We start from the raw sequence: 24,865 nt of genomic DNA, 5'->3' as shown, positions 1-24,865 counted from the left end.
AGAGAGACTGGGATAGATAGACGGACTGGGATAGATAGAGAAAGAGAGAGAGACTGGGATAGAGAGAGACTGGGATAGAGAGAGACTGGGATAGAGAGAGAGAGAGAGACTGGGATAGAGAGAGAGAGAGAGACTGGGATAGAGAGAGAGAGACTGGGATAGAGAGAGAGAGACTGGGATAGAGAGAGAGAGAGAGACTGGGATAGAGAGAGAGAGAGAGACTGGGATAGAGAGAGAGAGAGACTGGGATAGAGAGAGAGAGAGAGAGAGAAAGAGAGAGAGACTGGGATAGAGAGAGACTGGGATAAACTGGAATAGAGAGAGGGAGAGGGCGAGAGAGAGAGACCAGGATAAACCAGGAGACGCAGGGTGGATCTGAGCCGCGGAATATGATCCCTCCAATAGACTCACTGTTGAAGTATGACCATCCACTGCTTGTCAGCAGGAATTTGGAGAAAAAATCTGCCAAGGTGAGGGCTCTGTACAATTTTAACCTGTAAACCATCTCATGGCTCGGGTACAGCTTCTCTGCTCCCTGCCAATTGCCCATGTGAACCTGGTCTGTACTGAGTTCACTGACTCCAATGCGCCCAGTGAGCCCACGACAATTAACTTCCACGCTCCTGCTCAAACCTGTCATAAACCTTGAATACCTTCACCCTCTCAAACTATTATCTCATTCCCAATCTGCAGTGTTGTCATCACTCAATTCTATGTGAATCTCTTTGTACTTGAACTCCTCAAGTCCATTTTCTATCCTGCCCAAAGCACTGAGACTTTCCTAGCCAAAGCCAGCAATGACATCTTGTGTGCCTGTGACCAGAGTTATCGCTTTTCAACTTCTCTGGCTTGCGACCCCCTTCACTATATTTCTTCTGTGGCACTGCCCTCATGATTTCCTATGTGCCTCAATGTACCCAGTATATATCCTGCAATGGCTGATGCTCATATGGCTGCACAGTATATCATTGCATTATTGGCTCCCTCCTATTCCTTAACAAGGTTTTCTGTAAAAGCATAGAATTGGCTCTTGTATTACTGATGATAGCCAACATCTCTACACCATTTGTTTCCACAATTGTTACTGACCAGCTATCAGTCTGACATCAAGATGTGGATGAGACAGGATCTTCTTCTGCTGCTTGCCAATGGTCAGACCAAAGACATCCTGTTCAGAAGGTTAGGTATTATTCTATCCTTGTGAATGAGGCAGTCATCTACTTGATGGGCAAATGGACAGTAAATTGCCTGATGTTGCAACCTGGAACGAGGCTGTGGTATAGAAACTAAGAACCACTTTACTTTCACAGCCACAGGTAATGCTGTGTCTGGTGTTTGGCTCCAATTCTCGCTGCTACAGGTGACATCTATCAGTGACAGCCTGCTGCTGCAACACGGCCTCCTCACACATTGTCCCTCTGATATGTTGGGTTACAACATCCAGAAAACCCGTTTGCCATAGCTCGTCTTTCTCCCTTGACTCCTTCACCATCTCTTTGACCCATCACATGCCTTTACTGTCACATCTGCTTTTGCCGCTGCTGTAGCAGCCTTAGTGCTGATCCGAGCAACATACCCATCTTTTCCGAGCCTCCTACAGTCAAAGAGTGCACTGCAGACAAGAGTCAGCTGACCAATTGCTCTGTTCGCTGAACTACATCAAAAGCAGCCAAAAATTGCCCCCAAAATCCCCAGCATCCAAAATAGCTTCTATTGTAATATAGATGGGGCCCCATTAAATGGCACTGTTTGAACCAACTTCCTGAAACTTGGCATCATATTTTTCTGGGCAGCTACAGAAATTCCCAGGCATCGATTGCTGGCTGTCAACTAATGTTTGTCTTTAATCATATGATGGCAGCCACATTTTGTGTGAGCTTCTGGCATGGGGCATATGACTGTGAAATTTGCAAGTCCAACACTGAATTCACACACTAACTATTGGCGAGATGCAAATGAATTTCTATTCCAGCTCCCCCAAAAATTCAGCACGGCCTTTGTACCAGCTAAGATGATGTGCTCAGCTCTTAGGGTGGAGCTTGAATCCACAAACTTCTACTTGTTGCTAAGAGTCCTACCATTTGAGCTGAACTATCACAGCAGACAAGTTTTTATTCCCTAGATTTCGTTGTGTTGGACAGATTGTTTTTGTTAGTCTATTAATGAGAAATATTTTACCTTAGTAATTCCCATAGTTATTAGTTTTCTCTATTGTATCAGTTGAAAAATGAAATATGGGACAGATGTCAACTGAAGTATGTGAGAGTATGTACGGTAGTGCAGCATTTCATTATAATGGCCAGGGTTTTCTGGTCATCAGGCGAGTCGGAAAGCCGCCCGCAATCAGGGTGCGATTTCATGCTGGCGGGCCAATTAATGGCTAGCCAACATGAATTGTGCGCTGCAGCGCTGCCAGGTGGGGAGAGGGTGAGTGCAGAAGTTCACAGGTGCACGCAGAGCTGCCTCAGGAAGCTGAAGCTTTTTAAAATAAAAGTAAAGAATTTAAATATGTTAAAAACATGTCTCCTCATCTGTCACGTGAGCAGGGACATGTTAGAAATGAATCTGAATTTTTTTTATTTTATATTCACTGATCGAAACCTCTTCCCGCCCGTGGATGAGGTTTCGCAAAAAATCCAAAGGCTGCCTGGTCGATTTGCCGTAAGATTGGCTGGGCAGCGAGAAATTTCTTTTAGTTAGTCCATTAAGGGCCTTAATAAGCTGCCTAATTGTTGGCAGGCGCGCTGCCGACTCCCATATGTGCCCGCCGACCGAAATATCGTACGATTGCGCAGTGACGTTGGGACGCTCACCCAATGTCATCGTGCATCATTTTACACTCATTCAGGTCGGGCACATGCCTGCCCAACAAGCGCAATATTCTGCCTAATGTGTTGTAAATGTCACTAAAAATCAATAAATGGATTCATTCTTCACTGGGCTTTATAGTCAACTGTCACACATGCCCCCTTAGCTCAGAAATAGCCAAATTAAAAAGGAAAGGGCCCAAGTTTTAATTTTTGTTTAGTTTTGAAAGTAATATTCCTGGTTCACAGAAGGATCAGCGATTGGTATCTGCTGGAGATTCCAATACTTGGTAGGTCAGTGTTGCATTGCAGAATCCAATTTGTCTCTTTATGTGTTACAGGCTCGGCCCTTCAAAATGAGTCACCAGCAGCCGACGCCTACATCGCCAATTCCAAGTCCTCCAAAAGCCAAAACAGTTTCTATAGACATCACCAAGCAGACTGAGGAGATTTTAAATGCAATTTTGCCGCCCAGGTAAACCGGCAGGATTTCCCCCACAAATTGAAAGGCATTTAATTGGGAAATTTAAAGATTTCAGTCCAGAAAAAATAGCATTACATTTTGTAATTAATTTTATTGCATTGCTTGATAGTGTTTTTCAAATTAATTTCAATACAGCTTTTTATAACATTAGCATCTTGTGGAGATTTTATAGAATTGGAGTCATTATTAAGTCGCACAGTTAATGTTTTGAACCCAATTTTTCTGTAAAAATGCATTGTATTTTGTGTCAAACATGAGACTTTTTAATCCACAGGTTTTATTCCATAGTTGTTATATACCACAAGAGCAGTACAAACCAGTTTTACTTTGTACTGTTACTGTGGACTTTTGGGTATCTATTAAGGACAGACTTTATAAATTTAAGACTTGGAGTGTTACAAGTTTTGCGCTCCAGTGTGTCACCCAGATGATGTAGATCTGACTCTACACTCTGTTATCCACATCAGCAACAAAAATGGGTCATGAAGAAATCTAGATACTGAATGTCAGAAGAGAGATATGACAGCTGAGCACAGTGCTGACCTCATGTAATATCTATACAGGCACACTTGCCAGCAGTGTCAACAAACTATGATTACAACAGCCCAAAAATACAAAAGAAATTGCATTTAAAAAGTATCTTATCATGTCCAAAAGTGCTTCAGGATCAATTTGAGGTACATGCATTTTTGCTATGTTGGCAAATATGGCAGCCAATTTGTACAGATATACATCCTACAAAGAGAAAATAAGATGAATGGCCAATTAAACTATTTTTAGCGATATTGGTTTCCCTCCTCATCCATCTTGACCTCTCTGTAGTCATTGACATGGTTGACCACACTATCCTGCTACAACACCTCTCCTCTACTGTCCAGCTGGGCGGGACTGCCCTTGCCTGACTCTGCTCTTATTCACCCAATAGTGGTCAGAACATCTGCAACGGTTCCTCTTTCCACCTCCACTCAATTACCTCTGGAGTCCCCAAAGATCTATCCTTAGACCTCTCCTATTTCTCATCTACACATTGCCCTCAGCGACAGCATCCAAAGACTTGTTTTCAGGCGTCATCTGTACACTGGAACACTCAACACTACTTTTATTTTCTTTTCTCACCTATTTCCATTATTTTTAAATATTTTAAAATCTTTTATGCTCCCTCCACCCCCACTAGAGCTATACCTTGAGTGCCCTACCATCCATTCTTAATTAGCACATTCGTTTAGATAATATCACCAACTTTAACACCTATGTGTTCTTTTGTTCTATTGTTGTTGACACCTTTTGATGATTTGTTTCTATCACTGCTTGTTTGTCCCTACAACCACACCCCCCTCCACTTCTCTCTCTCTCCCTCTCTCTCCCCCCCACACACACCTTAAACCAGCTTATATTTCAACTCTTCTTGTACTCGAACTCAAGTTCTGTCGAAGGGTCATGAGGACTCGAAACGTCAACTCTTTTCTTCTCTGCCGATGCTGCCAGACCTGCTGAGTTTTTCCAGGTAATTCTGTTTTTGTTTTGGATTTCCAGCATCCGCAGTTTTTTTGTTTTTATCACTACTTTACCACCGTCTTTCTGGACTTCTCAACTGTCTCAGTATCTGACTTACAATTCTGGCTGAGCCATAACATTCTCCAATTAAACATTTGGAAGACCGAAGCCGTTATCTTTGACCCCTATCACAAACTCCATTCCCTAGCCACTGATTCCATTCCGCTCTGTGCATACTGTCTGAGGCTGTACCAGATCTTTCATAACTGTGCTAACCTATTTGATTCTGAGCTGAGCTTCCGTCTCCCTATTCTCTCTATCACAAAGGCCCTTAACTTCTACCTCCATAATATCACTTATCTCCGACCCTGCCTCAGCTCATCTGTGGCTGAAAAAAGAGACATTTTTTGTCAAAGCCTTTTGTCTTGCACTCATCAGATCAATTTGCAAGAAAATACCAATGTCAGGAGAAATAAGAGTGCTGATTGGTTGGCAAGTGGACTCTGATTGGTAGATGTGTTGCCATGGGGAATGCACCGTTGACTGTGACTGACACTTAACTGCCAAGCATTGTTTGAAATTTAAACCAGGCAGCTTGACTCTGATTGGTCAAGACATTGCCCTGGAATGAACAAGTGAATGGCTGTCACTTATTTTGTTTAGCTGAAATGGGTACAATGTATGTACAGGTTCTTTCTGTCTGCAAAGAACAGGGTCTTATGAATTAGTATATGTAGCTTCTAGTACATGCAAATGCGCCACACTGCGAGTCTGACTGACAATTTTAAACTGGTTGTCAGCATAATTCTTAGCACTGAGGATTATTTAGCAAATTTGTCCAATTGCGGAATCACATCAAATGTTGGACACTGTTTTGCGTTTTGCAAGCCCGGGCTGGTTTCATACAGTCTGTACCTTGCCCATTGTGAACAGTGGAAGGGGCATGCTGTTTGATACAATCCACCAGCCTTTGGGACAAACTAGCATCACACGGCACTGAAATTCATACACCACGTTATTCATTTGTGTGATAGGCGAAGTGTCTTTTTGGCTTGATGGCAGCATCCTGTTAGAGGTGAATACCACTTGTATTGCTCTCAAAAATTTAAGCAAGTTGTTTCATGCTGCTACTATGCCGCTGCTATACTGGAATGCTCAACCTATTACCTCAGTTAAAATTTAGTGAACATAGTAAGGCACTATAACTTTCTTAAGAATCTACCCGACTGTCAGTCATAACAGATCTACGTAATTAAACTTTCAGCTAGCACCTGTAGGTAGATGACAAGTAGGTAGGTGACAATTCACAAACATTTTAAATAGTTCAGTAGTACCCATTCATACCATTCATTTCAAAATAGTCCTACTGGGAAATTAGAATAAAGTGGAACAAAAACTATTACCTTACAAATCGTAAAGGGCACTGATTCAATGGCCTAAAAAACAGCTTATATACCTTAAATGACCACTTTTTTCTTCTTGTCAATTTGATGACGCCATACTGTGTCTATATCACCCTTAAACTTGCTAAGGAGTTTACATCTTAATTTATATTCATGATTAGTCTAAAGGTCATCGATATGGAACGTTGGGCAGGATGTTCCCTCCAGGGGTGTGAAACAGAGGTCAGGACAGTTTCCAGGTGCTGAACTCACCCCCAGGGGTGGATGGATGGAACACAGCCATTCATTGTGATTTTTACTGGGCAGCCCCTTCATTGGCATAGAGACAAGCTCTCCATCCAATTAAGGACACCAGGTGGGCTTTCAAAGTTGCTGAAGGCCAACTAGAGGCTTTCCAGTTTAAAAAGAACAGCAGGCTGCAATAGAGGGTAAGTAAGGGAGAGAGCACTTCAAGATAAACTTTAAATTAAAAACTGGACCTTACAGCCAGGCCACAACTGGGAGGGAGCCCCTCTACAGGATGGCCTGTGGCTGCTCCTGCACTCAGGCAAGCATGAAGGGCCGCTGGGCCTACCTGGAGTGCTGGCTTCCCGCAGACCATCCCCAGGCACCTAAATGGCCTCTGCCACCTCTGGGAACTTGGAGGCTGACTGGAAAATTCAAGTGGGCCTCCTTAATTAGCCTAAGCTCACAATGAGCCATGTTGGCCACCCTTCTTCCCAGCCCTCACTCATCGCATCTCTACAAAAATGGCCTGGAGTTGGGATAGAGCCAGGGAACTGGCATGCCAGCTAGCGGGGTTACTTTTAGTTCTGGCCCGCCCCCATCCCTGGCCCCGGTGTGGGCTCAAATTCCTGCCTGTTAACTCTGTTTCTCTCTCCACAGGTGCTGCCTTACTGACTAAGTGTTTCCAGCATTTTCTGCTTTTGTTTCAGACTGAGGTTAATCTGACCTTCCAGGCTTTGTACAGGTGATGTTGATCCAATGGGTTGAATTCTTTTCCATTGAGTGTACAAATTTCAACCCAGTCCCCAATGAGCTAAAGAACAGAATCGTTCACAATTTTTTACTGATTTGGCATTCTCACTCAAAAAAGCACAAGGATGGCTGACTGGCAAAATGAATGTTCTTCTAAGATGGAGTTGAGGTACGTTGTTGGGGCAGGATTGAGAGAGCTTTGTTGTGCATCTATTCAATGCCATACCAACTTTGCATGGGTGTACTCAACCCTGACAGACTTTAAAAATATTCCAAATCCAAGACTGATACGCCTCATCTTGAAGGGCAAAAAAATTTTGAATGTATGCTGTCGATAGACAGAGGGGGATAATATGCAAAGCAGATACATTACAATTCCTAAAAGATTATTGCACAGTTCCATTTTATTAGTGTTATAAACCTCGGCCAATTTACATTATGTTGCAGAGAATGGACGGAAAACTCGCAGCTGTGGATTCAGCAGGTATCCAGTACTCCCTGCACTCGGATTGATGTTGTCCATCTGCAGGAACAACTAGATCTCAAGCTGCAACAGCGGCAAGCTCGAGAAACTGGGATTTGCCCAGTCCGTAGAGAGCTGTACTCGCAGTGTTTTGGTAAATCTCTTCAGGGCTCTATCTTTTGTTACATTGATAAATGCATAAAAATTAAGAACAAATCTTCAGAGAAGTTCAATAATCGGGCTTCTGTTGCAAAACCTCTCATCAGAATCTCTTCCCGTCTCCCACAAAAAAAACTAAAATCTTAAAACATATATGGCACACTTCAGGCAATGGGTGTAGAAGCAAAATGTCCGCATAAATTTAAAACACTGTGTTCTCAATTGGCAGGAGATAGCAGTAAATACCAAGAGAAGCCAAATGTCAGAATCAGGTCACTAGCCCACCTGCCAATCTTTAACTACAACTGTTTGTATGTATCTGAATTAGCACTGGTTTGAGACTTGGGCATGAGGTGGGTTTTGTTTACACCTGCACGGATTTAATACTTATCATTGGAGGGATTTACAGTAGCTAAAGGAGGTCTTTTTGTGTCCATAAACCCAATATTGATATTCTTGCTGTCATTAATAATGTTCTTTGAAGTGGTGACCCCTAGTTTTTTTCTTCTAAATTTCTCTTGGAAAGACATTTACATGCTGCTGTATTGTTCCATATGAACTGATAGCCCTCCAATATCTCATGCGTGGGTTCTGACAATGAGCAAGCTATTCAACTTTATGAATCATCACATCCAAACACAAACTAGTTTCCTAAAGTGGAAAATTACTCTAATGAATGGTCACTATCTTAAATGGAATAAAATGCACACTGTCGCATCCCTTATTAATGTACTTACTTAAAAACTGGAAATTAAACAAAGGCTGGGAATTGGCACTTTTTGTGATGCAACATCATGAAGTTCTGCTGCTGTGATACATGAGCTATGTAAGGTATAGATTTTTTTTGTGAGTTGTGTTTTGCATTGTCTTTCATAGATGAACTGATCAGACAGGTGACCATAAACTGTGCCGAGCGTGGATTACTGTTGTTGCGAGTTCGCGATGAGATCCGTATGACCATTTCTGCCTATCAGACCCTGTATGAAAGCAGTGTTGCCTTTGGGATGAGGAAAGCTTTGCAAGCAGAAGAGGGAAAAACTGACATGGAGAAGAAGGTAAATGTTTGTTGTCGGTTAAAATTGTAATTCAGTTGCCCATGTGAGTAGATTGATAATTAAAAGAAATTTGATTTTTATTTGGTCACCATTATTACTATTCTTCTGCTTTTGGGAGTTGTTTACTGCACATAGGCAAACAGCATTGCCTAATGAGTACTACTTAGTAGAAAGCTAACATTGTGTAGTAACCCAGTACGGACATTACATATTCACAACATATACCTTTCTAATCAGCTTTCAAGATTTTTTTCTGTTTAAGGAGGAATCGAAAGAGCCAGTGTGCACAAGAATTCTATTATATTTATAGGATGTACTGTATGGATATGGTAGCACTGTGGCTAAGTTACTGAGTAATCCAGAGGTCAGGTCTCATGATCTGGAAGCAAGTTCAGGGGAATTTAAATTCAGTTAATTAAATAAATAAATAAAAAGTTACTGTCAGTGCTGGTGATCATGAAATTGCTGGAATGTTGTTAAAAACCCACCTGGTTCATGAATGTTCTTTAGGGAAGGAACTTTGCCATCCAGACTGGTATGGCTTGCAAGTGAATCTAAACCCATAATAATGGTGCTAACTCTCAGCTGACCTCTGAAACATCCTAGCAAGCCATTCAGTTGTGTCAAATTACTGTGAAAAAGCTGAATAATAAAAAAAACAGATACTTCAACATAGGCACACCCATCTCAGACAGTCCTTCAAAGTCCTCCTCACTAACATCTGAGAACTTGTATCAACTTTGGGAAAGACTAGACAAGCAACAGTTACAGATAAAGTTGCTGGACTAGTAATCCCGAGACCCAGGATAATGCTCTGGGGACCCGGGTACGAATCCTATCATGGTAGATGGTGAAATTTGAACTCAATAAAAGCCTGAGATTAAAAGTCTAATGATGATCATGAAACCATTGTCGATTGTTGGAAAAACCCATCTGGTTCACTAATGTCCTTTAGGGAAGGAAATCTGCCGTCCTTACCTGGTCTGGCCTACCATAAGACCATAAGACATAGGAGCAAAAATTAGGCCATTCGGCCCATCGAGTCTGCTCCGCCATTCAATCATGGCTGGTAATTTTCTCAACCCCATTCTCCCGCCTTCTCCCCATAACCTTTGATCCCCTTACCAATCAAGAACCTATCTATCTCGGTTTTAAATACACTCAATGACCTGGCCTCCACAGCCTTCTGTGGCAATGAATTCCATAGATTCACCACTTTCTGGCTAAAGAAGTTTCTCCTCATCTCTGTTCTAAAAGGTCTTCCCTTTACTCTGAGGCTGTGCCCTCGGGTCCTAGTCTCTTCTACTAATGGAAACATCTTCCCCACGTCCACTTTATCCAGGCCTTTCAGTATTCTGTAAGTTTCAATCAGATCCCCCCTCATCCTTCTAAACTCCATTGAGTATAGACCCAGAGTCCTCAAACGTTCCTCATGTGTTAAGCCTTTCATTCCTGGGATTGTTCTCGTGAACCTCCTCTGGACCCTCTCCAGGGCCAGAACATCCTTCCTGAGATACGGGGCCCAAAATTGCTCACAATATTCTAAATGTGGTCTGACCAGAGCCTTATAAATCCTCAGCCGCACATCCCTACTTTTATATTCTAATCCTCGCGAAATAAATGCCAACATTGCATTTGCCTTCCTAACTACCGACTCAACCTGCGTGTTAACCTTAAGAGAATCCTGGACTAGGACTCCCAAGTCCCTTTGCACTCCAGATTTCTGAATTCTCTCCCCATTTAGAAAATAGTCTATGCCTCTATTCTTCCTACCAAAGTGCATGACCTCACACTTGTCCACGTTGTATTCCATCTGGCACTTCTTTGCCCATTCTCCTAACCTGTCCAAATCCTTCTGCAGCCTCCCCGCCTCCTCAATACTACCTGTCCCTCCACCTATTGTTGTATCACCTGCAAACTTAGCTAGGATGCCCTCAGTTCCTTCATCTAGATCATTAATGTATAAAGTGAAAAGTTGTGGTCCCAACACTGACCCCTGCGGAACTCCAATAATCACCGGCCGCCATCCTGAGAAGGACCCCCTTATCCCCACTCTCTGCCTCCTGCCAGAAAGCCAATCTTCTATCCATGCTAGTACCTTGCCTCTAACACCATGGGCTCTTATCTTACTGAGCAGCCTCCTGTGCGGCACCTTGTCAAAGGCCTTCTGGAAGTCCAAATAGATAACATCCATTGGCTCTCCTTTGTCTAACCTACTCGTTAACTCCTCAAAGAATTCTAACAGATTTGTCAGGCATGACCTCCCCTTGATGAAACCATGCTGACTTTACCCTAGTTTACCATGCACTGCCAAGTATTCTGAAATCTCATCCTTAATAATGGACTCTAAAATCTTAACCAACAACCGAGGTCAGGCTAATCGGCCTGTAATTTCCCGTCTTTTGCCTCACCCTCTTCTTAAACAGGGGGGGTTACATTAGCGAGTTTCCAGTCCTCTGGGACCCTCCCTGACTCCAGTGATTCCTGAAAGATCATCACTAATGCCTCCACTATCTCTTCAGCTATCTCCTTCGGAACTCTGGGGTGTAATCCATCTGGTCCAGGTGATTTATCCACCTTCATACGTTTCAGTTTTCCTAGCACCTTCTCCTTGGTAATGGCCACCATACTCACCTCTGCCCCTCGACTCTCTTGAACTTTGGGGATGTTATTCGTGTCTTCCACCGTGAAGACTGACGCAAAGTACCTATTCAGTTCCTCCGCCATTTCTTTGTTCCCCACTACTACTTCTCCAGCGTCATTTTCCAGCGGCCCAATGTCCACTTTTGCCTCTCTCTTATCCTTTATATATCTAAAAAAACTCTTGCAATCTTCTTTTATATTACTGGATAGTTTACCCTCATATTTAATCTTCTCCGTCCTTATTTCTTTTTTAGTTGTTCCTGTGACTCTAGACCCACAGCAAGGTGGTTGACTCTTAACTGCCCTCTGAAATGGCCGCGCAAGCCACTCAGATGTATCAAACTGCTAAAAAGTCCAAAAGGAATGAAACCGGATGGACCACCCAGCATTGACCTAGGCACCGGAAATGGCAATGGCAAACTCAGCCCAGTTGACCCTGCAAAGTCCTCCTTACTAACATTTTTTTTTAATTCATTCATGAGATGTGGGCTCCGTTGGCTGGGCCAGCATTTATTGTCCATCCCTAGTTGCCCTTGAGAAGGTGGTGGTAAGCTGTCTTCATCTGAGAGCTAGTGCCAAAATTGGGAGGGCTGTCTCACAGCCTAGTCAAGTAACAGCCTGACATAGTCATACTCATGGAAACATACCTTACAGATAATGTCCCAGACTTCACCATCACCATCCCTGGGTATGTCCTGTCCCACTACAGGACAGACCTAGCAGAGGTGGCGGCACAGTGGTATACAGTCAGGAGGGAGTTGCCTGGGGAGTCCTCAACATCGACTCCAGACCCCATGAAGCCTCATGGCATCAGGTCAAACATGGGCAAGGAAACCTCCTGCTGATTACCATGTACCACCCCTCCCCCCTCAGCTGATGAATCAGTACCCCTCTATGTTGAACACCACTTGGAGGAAGTGCTGAGGGTGGGAAGGCACAGAATGTACTCTGCATGGGAGACCGCAATGTCCATCACAAAGAGTGGCTTGGTAGATCCACCATTGACCGAGCTGGCCGGGTCCTAAAGTTAATAGCTGTTAGACTGGGTTTGTGGCAGGTGGTAAGGGAACCAACAAGAGGGAAAAGCATACTTGACCTCATCCTCACCAACCTACCTGCCGCAGATGCATCTGTCCATGACAGTATCAGTAGGAGTGACCACTGCACAGTCCTTTTGGAGACGAAGTCCCGTCTTCCCATTAAGAATAGCCTCCATTGTGTTGTGTGGAACTATCACAGTGCTAAATAGGATAGATTTTGAACAAATCTAGCTATACCAGACTGGGCAATCATGAGACGCTGTGGGCCATCAGCAGCAGCAGAATTGTACTCAACCACCATCTGTAACCTCATGGCCCGGCATAAACCCCATTCTACCATTACCACCAAGCCAGGGGATCAATCCTAGTTCAATGAAGAATGCAGGAGGGCATGTCAGGAGCAGCACCAGACATGCCTAAAAATGTGGTGCCAACCAGGTGAATCTACAGCACAGGACTACATGCATGCCAAACAGCATAAGCAGCAAGTGATAGTCAGAGCTAAGTAATTCCACAACCAATGGATCAGATCTAAGCTCTGCAGTCCTGCCACATCCAGTCGTGAATAGTGGCAGACAATTGAACAATTCACTGGAGGAGGAAGCTCCACAAATATCCCCATCTTTAATAATGGGAGAGCCCAGTACATCAGTGCAAAGGATAAGGCTGAAGCATTCGCAACAATCTTCAGCCAGAAGTGCTGAATGGATGATCCATCCTGGCCTCCTCTGGACATCTCCACCATCAAAGACGTGAGTCTTCGGCCAATTTAGTTCACTCCATGTAATATCAAGAAATGGCTGAAGGCACTGGATACTGCAAAGGCTATGGGTCCTGACAATATTCTGGCAATAGTACTGAAGACTTGTGCTGCATAACTTGCCGTGCCCCTAGCCAAGCCGTTCCAGTACAGCTGCAACACTAGCATCTACCCAGCAATGTGGAAAATTGCCCAGGTATGGCTCCTGTACACAAAAATCAGGACAAATCCAACCCGGCCTATTACCGCCCCATCAGTCTACTCTCCATCATCAGTAAAGTAATGGAAGGGATCATCAACTGTGCTTCGAGCAGCACTTGCTTACCAATAACCTGCTGATTGACACTCAGTTTGGGTTTCGCCAGGGCCACTGAGCTCCTGACCTCATTACAGCCTTGGTTCAAACAAGCACAATAGAGCTGAACTCCTGAGGTGAGGTGAGAGTGACTGCCCTTGACATCAAGGTCGCATTTGACGGAGTATGGCATCAAGGAGCCCTAGCAAAACTGGAGTCAATGGGAATCGGGTAAAACTCTCCGCTGGTTGGAATCATACCCAGCAAAAGGAAGTTGGCTGTGGTTGTTGGAGGTTAGCCATTTCATTTCCAAGACACCATTACAGGAGTTGTTCAGGTCAGTGTCCTAGGCCCAACCATCTTCAGCTGCTTCATCAATGACCTTCCATCATAAGGTCGGAAGTGGAGATGTTGGTTGATGATTACACAGTGTTCTGCACCACTCGCATCTCCTCAGATACTGAAGCAGTCCATGTCCAAATGCAGCAAGACCTGGACAATATCCAGGTTTGGGCTGACAAGTGGCAAGTAACATTTGCACCACACAAGTGCCAGGCAATGAGCATCTCCAACAAGAGAGAATCTAACCATTGCCCCTTGACATTCTCTGGCAATATCATTGCTGAATCCCCTACTATCGACATCCTGTGGGTTTCTATTGACCAGAAACTGAACTGAACTAGTCATATAAATGCTGTGGCTACAAGAGCAAGCCAGAGGCTAGGAATCCTGTGGCGAGTAACTCGCCTCCTGACTCCCCAAAGCATGTCCACCATCTACAAGGCACAAGTCAGAAGTTTGATGAATACTCTCCACTTGCGTAGATGAGTGCAGCTCCAACAACATTCAGGAAGCTTGATACAATCCAGGACAAAGCAGCCCGCTTGATTGGCACCCCATCCATAAACATTCACTCCCTCCACCACTGACGCACAGTGGCAGCAGTGTGTACCATCTGCAAGATGCACTGCAGGAACTCACCAAGTCTCCTTAGACAGCACCTTCCATGACCTCTACCATCTAGAAAGACAAGGGCAGCAGATAGATGGGAACACCACCACCTGGAAGTTCCGCTCCAAGCCACTCACCATCCTGATTTGAAAACATATCACTGTTTTTTTAATGTCACTCAGTCAAAATCCTGGAACTCCCTATCTAACAGCACTGTGGGGGTACCTACACCACATGGACTGCAGTGGTCCAAGAAGTCAGCTCACCACCACCTTCTGAAGTGCAGATATGATTTGGCCAGAGTAGACTGGGAGCAGCTACTTTTGGGTAAATCTGCGTCAGAGCAGTGGGACTCATTCAAGAAGGAAATAGGGAGAGTACAGGGTTAACATATTCCAGTAAAGGCAAAGGGTGGGATCAACAAATCCAGGGAACCCTGGATGTCGAGGGATGTACAGGATTGGATAAAAAGTAAAAGGGAGGCTTATGGCAGATACCAAAGGCTCAAAACAATGGAAGCCCTAGAGGAGTATAGAATATGTAGGGGGGAACTTAAAAAGGAAATTAGGAGAGCAAAAAGGGGACATGAAAAAACATTGGCAGGTAAAATGAAGGAAAATCCAAAGTTATTTTATAAGTACATTAAGAGTAGGAGGATAACTAGGGAAAGAGTAGGGCCCACTAAGGACCATATTGCTAATTTTTGTGTGGAGCCGGAAGACGCCGGTAGGGTTCTAAATGAATACTTTGTGTTGGTGTTCACAAGTGAGAGGGACGACGTGGGTATGGAAATCAGGCAGAAGGACTGTGAAAGAATTAAAGAAATTAGCATAGAAAGGGAGGAGGCTTAAAAGTAGATAAATCTCCAGGCCCGGATGAAATGTATCCCAGGCTGTTGAGTGAGGCAAGGGAGGAGATAGCAGGGGCGCGACAATAATTTTCAATACCTCCCTGGCTATAGGAGAGGTGCCAGAGGACTGGAGGACAGCCAATGTGGTACCATTATTCAAGAAGGATGGAAGGAATAAACCAGGGAGCTACAGGCCGTCACTCTAACCTCAGTGGTGGGGAAACTATTGGAAGCAATTCTGAGGGAGAGAATTAATCTACACGTGGAGAGGCAGGGATTAATCAAGGACAGTCAGCAAAGTTTTATTAAGGGAAGATCATGTCTGACCAATTTGATTCAATTTTTTGAAGAGGGGACCAGGTGTGTAGGTGAGGGCAATGCATTTGATGTAGTCTACTTGGACTTCAGCAAGGCTTTTGATAAGGCATGGAAGACTGATAATGAAGGTAAGAGCCTATGGGATCCAAGGCAATTTAGCAAATTACATCCAGATTGGCTGAGTGGCAGGAAGCAGAGGGAGAAGGTTGAAGGGTGTTTTTGTGTCTGGATGCCTGTGTCCAGTGGGGTTCCACAGGGATTGGTGTTGGGTCCCTTGCTGTTTCTGGTATATATAAACAATTTAGTCTTGAACGTAGGAGGGCTGATCAGTAAGTTCACGGATGACATGAAAATTGGTGGGGTGGTAAATAGTGAGGAGGATTGACTTGGATTACAGGAGGTTATAGATGGCCTGGTCAGATGGGCTGTTCATGGCAAATGGAATTTAATCCGGACAAGTGTGAGGTGATGCACTTGGGCAGGACAAACAAGACATGGGAATACACAATGAATGGTAGGACCCTGGGAAGTACCGAGGATCAGAGGGACATTGGTGTGCATGTCCACTGGTCCCTTAAGGTAGCAGGACAGGTAGATAAAGTGGTTAAGAGGGCATATGGGATACTTGCCTTTATTATATATAGGAGCAGGGAGGTTATGCTGGAACGGTATAAAACGCTGGTTAGGCCACAGCTAGAGTATTGCATGCAGTTCTGGAATCCACATTATAGGAAGGATGTGATTGCGTTAGAGAGAATGCAGAGGAGATTTACCAGGATGTTGCCTGGGCTGGAGAGTCCAGAATGGGGTTATTTTCCCATGGAGCAGAGGAGATTATACAGGGACAAGATTGAGATGTATAAAATTATGAGGGGCATAGATAGGGTAGACAGGAAGGAACTTTTCCCCTTGGTGAGGGATCAATAACCTCTGGACATAGATTTAAGGTAAGGGGCAGGAGGTTTAGAGGGGATGTGAGGATTTCACTCAGAGGGTGGTGGGAATCTGGAACTTACTGCGTGAAAGGGTGGTAGAGGCAGAAACCCTTGTAACATATTAAAAATATTTGGATGTGCATTTGCGATGCCATGGCATACAAGGCTATGGGCCTAGTGCTGGAAAATAGGATTAGAATAGTTCGATACTTGTTTAACCGCTGCAGACTCGATGGGCCGAAGGGCCTTTTTATGTGCTGTAGACCTCTATGACTGTATGCAATTAGGAATGTGTAATAATGTAGCACCTCTACTGAAACAGCTGGTCCAAGCCCTGAGAATATAGCTGCCAGACTGGGCCTGTGGCAGATGATGAGAGAAGCAATATGAGGGAAAAGCCTTCTTGACCTTTTCCTCACCAAACTACCTGTTGCAGAAATATCGTACATGATAGTTTTGGTAGGACAGTCCTTGTGGTGAGAAAGTCAGTCCTGTTTTCATACTTAGGTCAACTTCCATCATGCCGTGTGGCACTACCACCATGCTAAATGGGATAGATTCAGAACCAACCTAGCAGCTCAAAACTGGGCATCCATGAGGTGCGGTGGACCAGTAGTAGCAACAGAATTGTATCCACCACAACCTCAAGGCCCAGAATATCCTTCAGTCTACTATTATCTTCAAGCCAGGGGACCAAGCGTGGTTTAATGAAGAATGTATGAGAATGTGCCCAATGTATCACCAGGCATAGCTAAGAGGTTCCAACCAGGTGAAGCTACAACACAGGACTATATGCATGCTGTACAGTGCAAGCAGCATGCTATGGACAGAGCTAAGCGATCTCACAACCAATGGATCAGATCGAAGCTCTGTGTCCTGTCACATTCAGTTATGAATGGTGTTGAACAATTTAAAAAAACAGGAGAAGGAGACTCCATGCACATCCCCATCGTCAATGATGGTGGAGCCCAGCACGAGATTGCAAAAGGCAAAGTTGAAGCATTTGCAACCATCTTCAGTCAGAGTGCTGAGTGGGTGATCCAGCTCAGCTTCCTCCTGAGATGCCCAGCATCACAGATGCCAGTCTCAGCCAGTTTGATTCACTCCATGTGATAGGAAGAAATGACTGAGAGTACTCAACTCTGAAAAGGCTATGGACCCCGACAACAACTCGGCATTAGTGCTGAAGATACGTGCCCCAGAACTAGCTGCATCTCTTGCCGAGCTGTTTCACTACAACTACAACACTGGCATCCAACTGACAATGTGAAAAATTAAAAGCAAAATAATGCGGATGTTGGAAATTTGAAATAAAAGCAGAAAATGCTAGACAAACTCAGTAGGTCTGGCAGCATCTGTGGAAAGAGAAACAGTTAACTTTTCGAGTCCAATATGATTCTTATTTGGAACCCAGAATGTGGAAAATTGCCCATGTATGCCCTGTCCATCAAAAGCAGAATAAATCCAGTCGGCCAATTACTGCCCCATTGGTCCACTCAATCATCAGTAAAGTGATGGAAAGTGTTGTCAACACTGCTATCAAGTGGAATTTATTCATCAATAACCTGCTCACCGATGCTCAATCTGGGTTCTCCCAGGAACATGCAGCTCCAGACTTTATTACAGACTTGGTGCAAACATGGGCAAAAGAGCTAAATTCCAGAGATGACGTCAGAGGGATTGGCCTTGACATTAAGGCAGCATTTGACTGTGTGTGGTATCAAGGAGCCCGAGCAAAATTGAAGTCAATGGGAATCGTGGGGAAAACGTCCCACTTTCTGTGTCGTATGTCGTGATTGTGGTTGTTGGGCTCCACTCATTTCGTCCCTAAGGGAGTTTCTCAGGACAATATCCTAGGCCTAACCATCTTCAATTGGCTCATCATTGACTTTCTTTCCATCATAACTCAGAAGTGGGGATCTTCGCTGATGTTTGCAGTGTTCAGCTCTATTCACAACTCCTCAGATAATGAAGCAGTCTGGTGCTCGCATGCAAAAATACCTGGACAATGTTAAGGCTTGGGCTGATTTGGCAAGCAACATCTGCTGCTCTTGTCCTTCTAGATGGTAGTGGGTTGCGGTTTGGAAGGTGCTGTCGAAGGAACCTTGGTGAATTTCTGCAGTGCATCTTGTAGATGGTATACACTGCTGCTTCTGTGCGTTGGTGGTGGAGGGAGTGAATGTTTGTGAATGTGGTGCCAATCAAGCGGGCTGCTTTGTCCTGGACGGTGCTCAAGCTTCTTGAGTATTGTGGGAGCTGCATTCATCCAGGCAAATAGGGAGTATTCCATCACACTCATGACTTGGGTCTTGTAGATGGTGGACAGGCTTTGGGGAGTCAGGAGGTGAGCTACTCGTCGCACGATTCCTAGCCTCTGACCTACTCTTATAGCCACAGTGTTTATATGGCTAGTCCAGTTCACTTTCTGGTCAATGGTAACACCCACAGTGTTGATAGTGGGGGATATAGTGACAGTAATGCCATTAAACATCACGGGGCAATGGTTGGATTCTCTCTTGTTGGAGATGGTCATTGCCTGACACTTGTGTGGCCCGAATGTTACTTGCCTGGATGGTGCAACTTCAGCAACACTCAAAAAACTTGGCACTATCCAGGAGAAAGATTGCTTGATTAGCATCACATCCACCATGGCAAATATTAATTTCCTTCACATTTTCCTAATTTTGGGGTCACCTTGTAGTGGTTACTGTCCAGGATTCTGGATTTTGGATGTACTCAATTCCAAATCGTGGCCAAGTGACTGAGGAAGCAGAAACTACTGAGGGTGGAATTTTATGCCAGGGGGATTTTATAGAGAGAGAGAATTAGAGAGAGAGAGACGCAGAGAGAGACACACACACACACACATACACACACCATGGTTGACACACCGTGGTTGTAGTGTGAACCATCTACAGAATGCACTACAGCAACTCGCCAAGGTTCTTTCAATAGTGCCTTCCAAACCCACAACCTCCACCACCTTGAAGGACAAGGGCAGCAGGCACAAGGAGAACATCACCACCTGCAGGTCATCCCCCAAATCATGCGCCTTTCTGTCTTGGAAATATATCACCATTCCTTCTTTACTGCTGGGTGAAATCCTTTACATTCCTCTCCATCAGCAGTAAGGGTGTAACCTAAACTACATGAACTGCAGAGATTCAAGAAGGTGGTTCACTACCACCTTCTCAAGGGTAATTAAGGATGCACAACAGATACTGGCTTTGCCAGTGGCGTCTCCATCCCATGAATGAAAAAAATTGGAATTTGACTTTGTTATCCATTCCAGAATGTATAATAATAGTTTCTGTGTGCATATTTTCCCCTGGCTAGATCATTGATTTAGAAACAGAAAAGAAAGAACTGGAGAGACAGCTCAATGAGCAGAAAGCGAAGTGTGAAGCCATAGAGAAAAGGGAGAATGAAAGGCGGCAAGTGGAGGAGAAGAAGCATGCAGAAGAAATACAGTTTCTCAAACGAACTAATCAGCAGCTAAAGGTGAATGAAGCAAGTTAAGCTATAGCTGGCATCTTATAATCTAGGGATTCCATTGATATGTTATGCTTTGCAACTTTCATGTTATCTGTTAGTAAGATTTATTGAATGTTGTAAAATGGAATTAGCACCTTTGGTAAATCCTCATTTCATGGTGCATTAAAAGAAATTAATTTTCCTGGTTTAGTTGAATGTCTCCATGCAGTATATGAGTGCATTTTCCCAATTTTGGGGTCACCTTGTAGTTGTTACTGTCCAGGATTCTGGATTTTGGATGCACTCAATTCCAAATTTTGGCCAAGTGACTGAGGAAGCAGGAACTACTGAGGGTGGAATTTTATGCCGGGGGATTTTACAGTGCCACCAAAGTCAATGGACTTTTGAGTGGCTTGCCACATTTTACAGCCCCTCCCCTGCCGTGACAGGGCCACAAAATTCCGCCCTGAATGTTGTAAATTCACAAACTATTGAGATGAACCAAAATGAGTATGCACAAGATCATCAAATTTAATATTGCCGCTGGACAGACTGTGCTGGAAAGTTCCTTACTTGCTCTCCTCCAAACATCCTCATCTATCAACTTTCCCACATGTGGATCTTCTTCTCCTAGGTGGTTGATTGCTAGGTTCACTGCTTTTTAAGTTATTAGGAGGGTTGATCAGTAAGCTCGCGGATGACATGAAAATTGGTGGGGTGGTCAAGAGTGAGGAAGATAGCCATAGATTACAGGAGGATATAGATGGGCTGGTCAGGTGGGCTGATCAATGGCAAATGGAATTTAATCCGGCTAAGTGTGAGGTGATGCACTTGGGCAGGACAAATGAGGCACTGGAATACATGATGAATGGTAGTACCCTGGCAAGTACTGAGGATCAGAGGGACCAGAGGGATCAGAGGTGTGCGTGTCCACCAGTCCCTTAAGGTAGCGGGACAGATAAATAATGTGGTTAAGAAGGCATATGGGATACTTGCCTTTATTAGCGGAGGCATAGAATATAAGAGCAGGGAGGTTATGCTAGAACTGTATAAAACACTGGTTAGGCCACAGCTAAAGTATTGCGTGCAGTTCTGGAATCCACATTATAGGAAGGATGTGATTGTGCTAGAGAGAATGCAGAGGAAATTTACCAGGATGTTGCCTGGGCTGGAGAGTTTTAGTTAAGAGGAGAGATTAGATAGACTGAGATTATTATCCCTGGAGCAGAGGAGATTGAGGGGGGACGTGATTGAGGTGCATAAAATTATGAGGGGCATAGATAGGGTAGACAGGAAGGAACTTTTCCTCTTTTTGGAGGGATCAATAACCAGGGACATAGATTTAAGGTAAGGGGCAGGAGGTTTAGGGGGGATGTGAGGAAGAATTGTTTCACCCAGAGGGTGGTAGGAAACTGGAACTCACTCTCTGAAAGGGTGGTAGAGACAGAAATCCTCATAACATTTAAGAAGTATTTGGATGTGTACTTGCGATGCCGTAGCATACAAGGCTATGGGCCTAGTGCTGGAAAATGGGATTAGGATAATTAGATACTTGTTTGACCGGTGCAGACTTGATGGGCTGAAGGGCCTTTTTCTGTGCTGTAGACCTTTTTGACTCTATAACATACGCTGACAATTAGGCCACTTAGTGTAAATAGGTTACGATCAACAAGACAATTGGTACACTTGGCCTTAGTTGTTTAATTGCCTGATTTAAAGGAACATTTAACAGGAGGAGGCTCCACAATCATCTCCATTCCAAAGGCAGAGTCCAGCACATCAGTACAAGAGAGAGAGCCAAAACAATTGCAGCCATCTTCAGTCAGAAGTGCCTAAGTGGATGATCCATTTTGACCATCTCCTGAGGTCCCCATCATCACAAAAAACAGTCTTAAGCTAATTCAATTTACGCTATGTGATATCGAGAAATGGCTGAAGGCACTGGATACAGCAAAGGCTATGGGCCCTGACAACATCCTGACTATAGTACTGAAGACTTGTCCTCCAGAACTAGTCAAGCCTGCAGCAAAGCTGTTCCAATACAGCTACAACACTGGCATCTACTCGACTGTGGAAATTTGCCCAGCTATGTGCTGAACACCAAAAGCAGGACAAATCCAATCCTGCTAATTCCCACCCAATCTGTTCACTCTCAAGCATCAGCAAAGTGGTGTCGTTGTCAGGGCTTTCAGACAGCACTTGCTCAGCAACAACCTGCTTACTACTGCTCAGTTTGGGCTCCATCAGGGCCACTTGGCTCCTGACCACATTAAAGCCTTGGGCCAAACATGGAAAAAAGAGCTGAACTCCAGAGCTGACATCATGGCAGCATTGTGTGGCATCAAGGCACCCTAGCAAAATTGAAGTCAATGGGAATCAGGTGGTAAACTCTCTACTGGTTGGAGTCATACCTAGCAAAAAGAAGATGGTTGTGGTTATTGGAGACCAATGGCAATGACCATCTCCAGCAAGAGAGAATGTAACCATCTCCCCTTGATATTCAATGACATTACCATCACTGAATCCCCAACCATTAATATCCTGGGGTTACCACTGATCAGAAACCTAACTGGACCAGCCATATAAATACTGTGGCTACAAAAGCAGGCCAGACGTTGGGAACTCTGCAGTGAGTAATTCATCTCCTGACTCCCCAAAGCCTGTCCACCATCTGTAAGGCACAAGTCAGGAGTGTGACGGAATACTCTCCTCTTACCTGGATGAGAGCTTCAGTCAAGAAGCTCAACACTATCCAGGACAAAACAGTCCACTTGATCAACACCCGCTCCACCACCTTAAACATTCACTCCCTTCACCATGGGCACAGAGTGGCAGCAATGTATACAATGTACAGGATGCACTGCAGCAACTTGCTAAGGCTCCTTCAACAACACCTTCCAAACCCACAACCCCTATCACTGAGAAAAACAAGGGCAGCAGACACATGGGAACACCACCACCTGCAAGTTCCCCTCCAAATCACATATCATCATCATAGCTTGGAATTACAGGTTCCAACACTTGCTTCACTGTCACTGGGTCAAAACCTGGAACCCACTTCCTAAAGCACTGTGGGTGTACCTGCACCATACAGACTGCAGTGGCTCAAGAAGGCAGCTCACCACCACCCTTTCAAGGGCAATTAGGGATAGACAACAAATGGCTGACCTTACCAACGATGTCACATTGTCTCATCTGAAAAAATAAAGATCAGTACAATTTAAATAATTGGGTATCACAATTTTTGAAATGCCCAGCCTAATTAAGTCATTTATACACTTCAAAGTTTGTGTTATATAAATCTGTGCTTGTGCCTTCAATGATTATTGCCTAGTTACAGTAGATTGTATATGACGCTATTTTAAAAAATGTACTTGTTACAAAACTATTATTTTTTTCTTGTCTTAGGCACAACTGGAAGGCATAATATCTCCAAGGAAATGAAACCATTGCATTTGCTCTCGAATACAATCTTTTAAGCATACTATGTACTTACAATATTGCTGTAATTCAAACAGTGTACAAGGTACTAAACAGGCAAAGACTTCTGCCTATTGAATAGAATCTCAATTATCTAAAGGCTAGTCGTAGAAATAGGGCTGAGATTCTCTGGATGCATTAATACAATGCAAGTACAATATATAATTTATTTAGTAAGTGTCATTATTATAATCCTTTTTAATCCTTACATTCCAGACATGTCCAGGGAATGCTATGTTCTCTGGTCCTATCAGTGTTGTACCACGTTAACCATGGCACTGCAATAAACACTAATATTTTACCCATAAAGCTATTCCCGTGCCATGAATGAATATGTTACAGTAATAACTCCAGAGCTAGTTTTAATCAAAACCCTTTCATTTAAAAATATTCATCTTTTTAAATTATGATAATGAAGCTATTTCAGATCTGTCCTATTGTCAATCTCAATAAATCTTTCAACTCAACAGGAGGAAGCCTATGTGTAATTAGCAGATATTAAAAAAATACCAAAAGGCATTATTAAGAAGTACGTAATTATTTTTTAAAGGAAGAGTTACTGAGAGAGGTAGCAGTTAATCTATTTGACCCATGAAGTACTGTTTGAGGTTGCGTTTTTTTTGCACCGAGAAGGTATCAGATGTTATCTCGATTGAACTCGCAAGTGCCATGCAGCTGTATCAAGTGTGCGGAAAAGTGTTAACAGAAATGCCTAAAAAAACAAACTTCAATTACTGATTGAATTATAAGAGAGTAAAATTACTTACAAAGGGGTAAAAATAGACAACTATTCATCCCCTATTAGTTCTTTAGGCATTGAGATACTATTCCATACACTTTTTCTTTAACTATATTACATTATTCTTCGTTGTATGTGTGTATTTTTGTTACTGGTTAATTTGTCAAATTCTAAATTGACATTGCAGTACTAATTGTGCTGTAAGTTTTAGACTTAAACTATGTTCTGTTCTTCCAAAAACAGCATTGTTTGTTGAAATAAATTACTTAAACTATTTATGTTTGAAGTCATCTTTGTTCATTAATTGGAAAAAGTTCAATGCAAATAATGTACAGTAGCTTTTTGTAATACAAAAAATCTTTATGCCATTAGATTGGTGGCTTGTGGATTAATGATTGTGTATTATGAAGATACAAAAATGCGCCATCCAAATATAAGAAATAGGAGCTGGAGGTGACCATTTGGCCCTTCAAGTCTGCCCCGTCATTCAACCTCAGCTGCACCTTCCCACACTATCCCCATTTCCCTTAGTTCCCA

At 43.6% G+C, this 24,865-nt stretch overlaps 1 protein-coding gene across 1 annotated transcript; it reads left to right on the top strand.

The window, feature by feature from the left end:
• Positions 1 to 285: 285 nt before the first annotated feature.
• On the top strand, positions 286 to 23,801 carry dnali1 (dynein, axonemal, light intermediate chain 1). Its single transcript, XM_041213473.1, has 6 exons — positions 286 to 470; positions 3,149 to 3,282; positions 7,614 to 7,783; positions 8,665 to 8,843; positions 19,972 to 20,136; positions 23,518 to 23,801. The coding sequence occupies exons 1-6, from the start codon at positions 390 to 392 to the stop codon at positions 23,551 to 23,553; spliced, it is 765 nt and encodes a 254-aa protein (XP_041069407.1). The 5' UTR covers positions 286 to 389; the 3' UTR covers positions 23,554 to 23,801.
• Positions 23,802 to 24,865: the final 1,064 nt, after the last annotated feature.

The sequence above is a fragment of the Carcharodon carcharias genome, chromosome 19 (assembly GCF_017639515.1).
Source record: "Carcharodon carcharias isolate sCarCar2 chromosome 19, sCarCar2.pri, whole genome shotgun sequence".
Classification (NCBI taxonomy): Eukaryota; Metazoa; Chordata; class Chondrichthyes; order Lamniformes; family Lamnidae; genus Carcharodon; species Carcharodon carcharias.
Note: the sequence above shows the minus strand (reverse complement) of the source record. Positions and strands in the feature narration are given on the sequence as shown.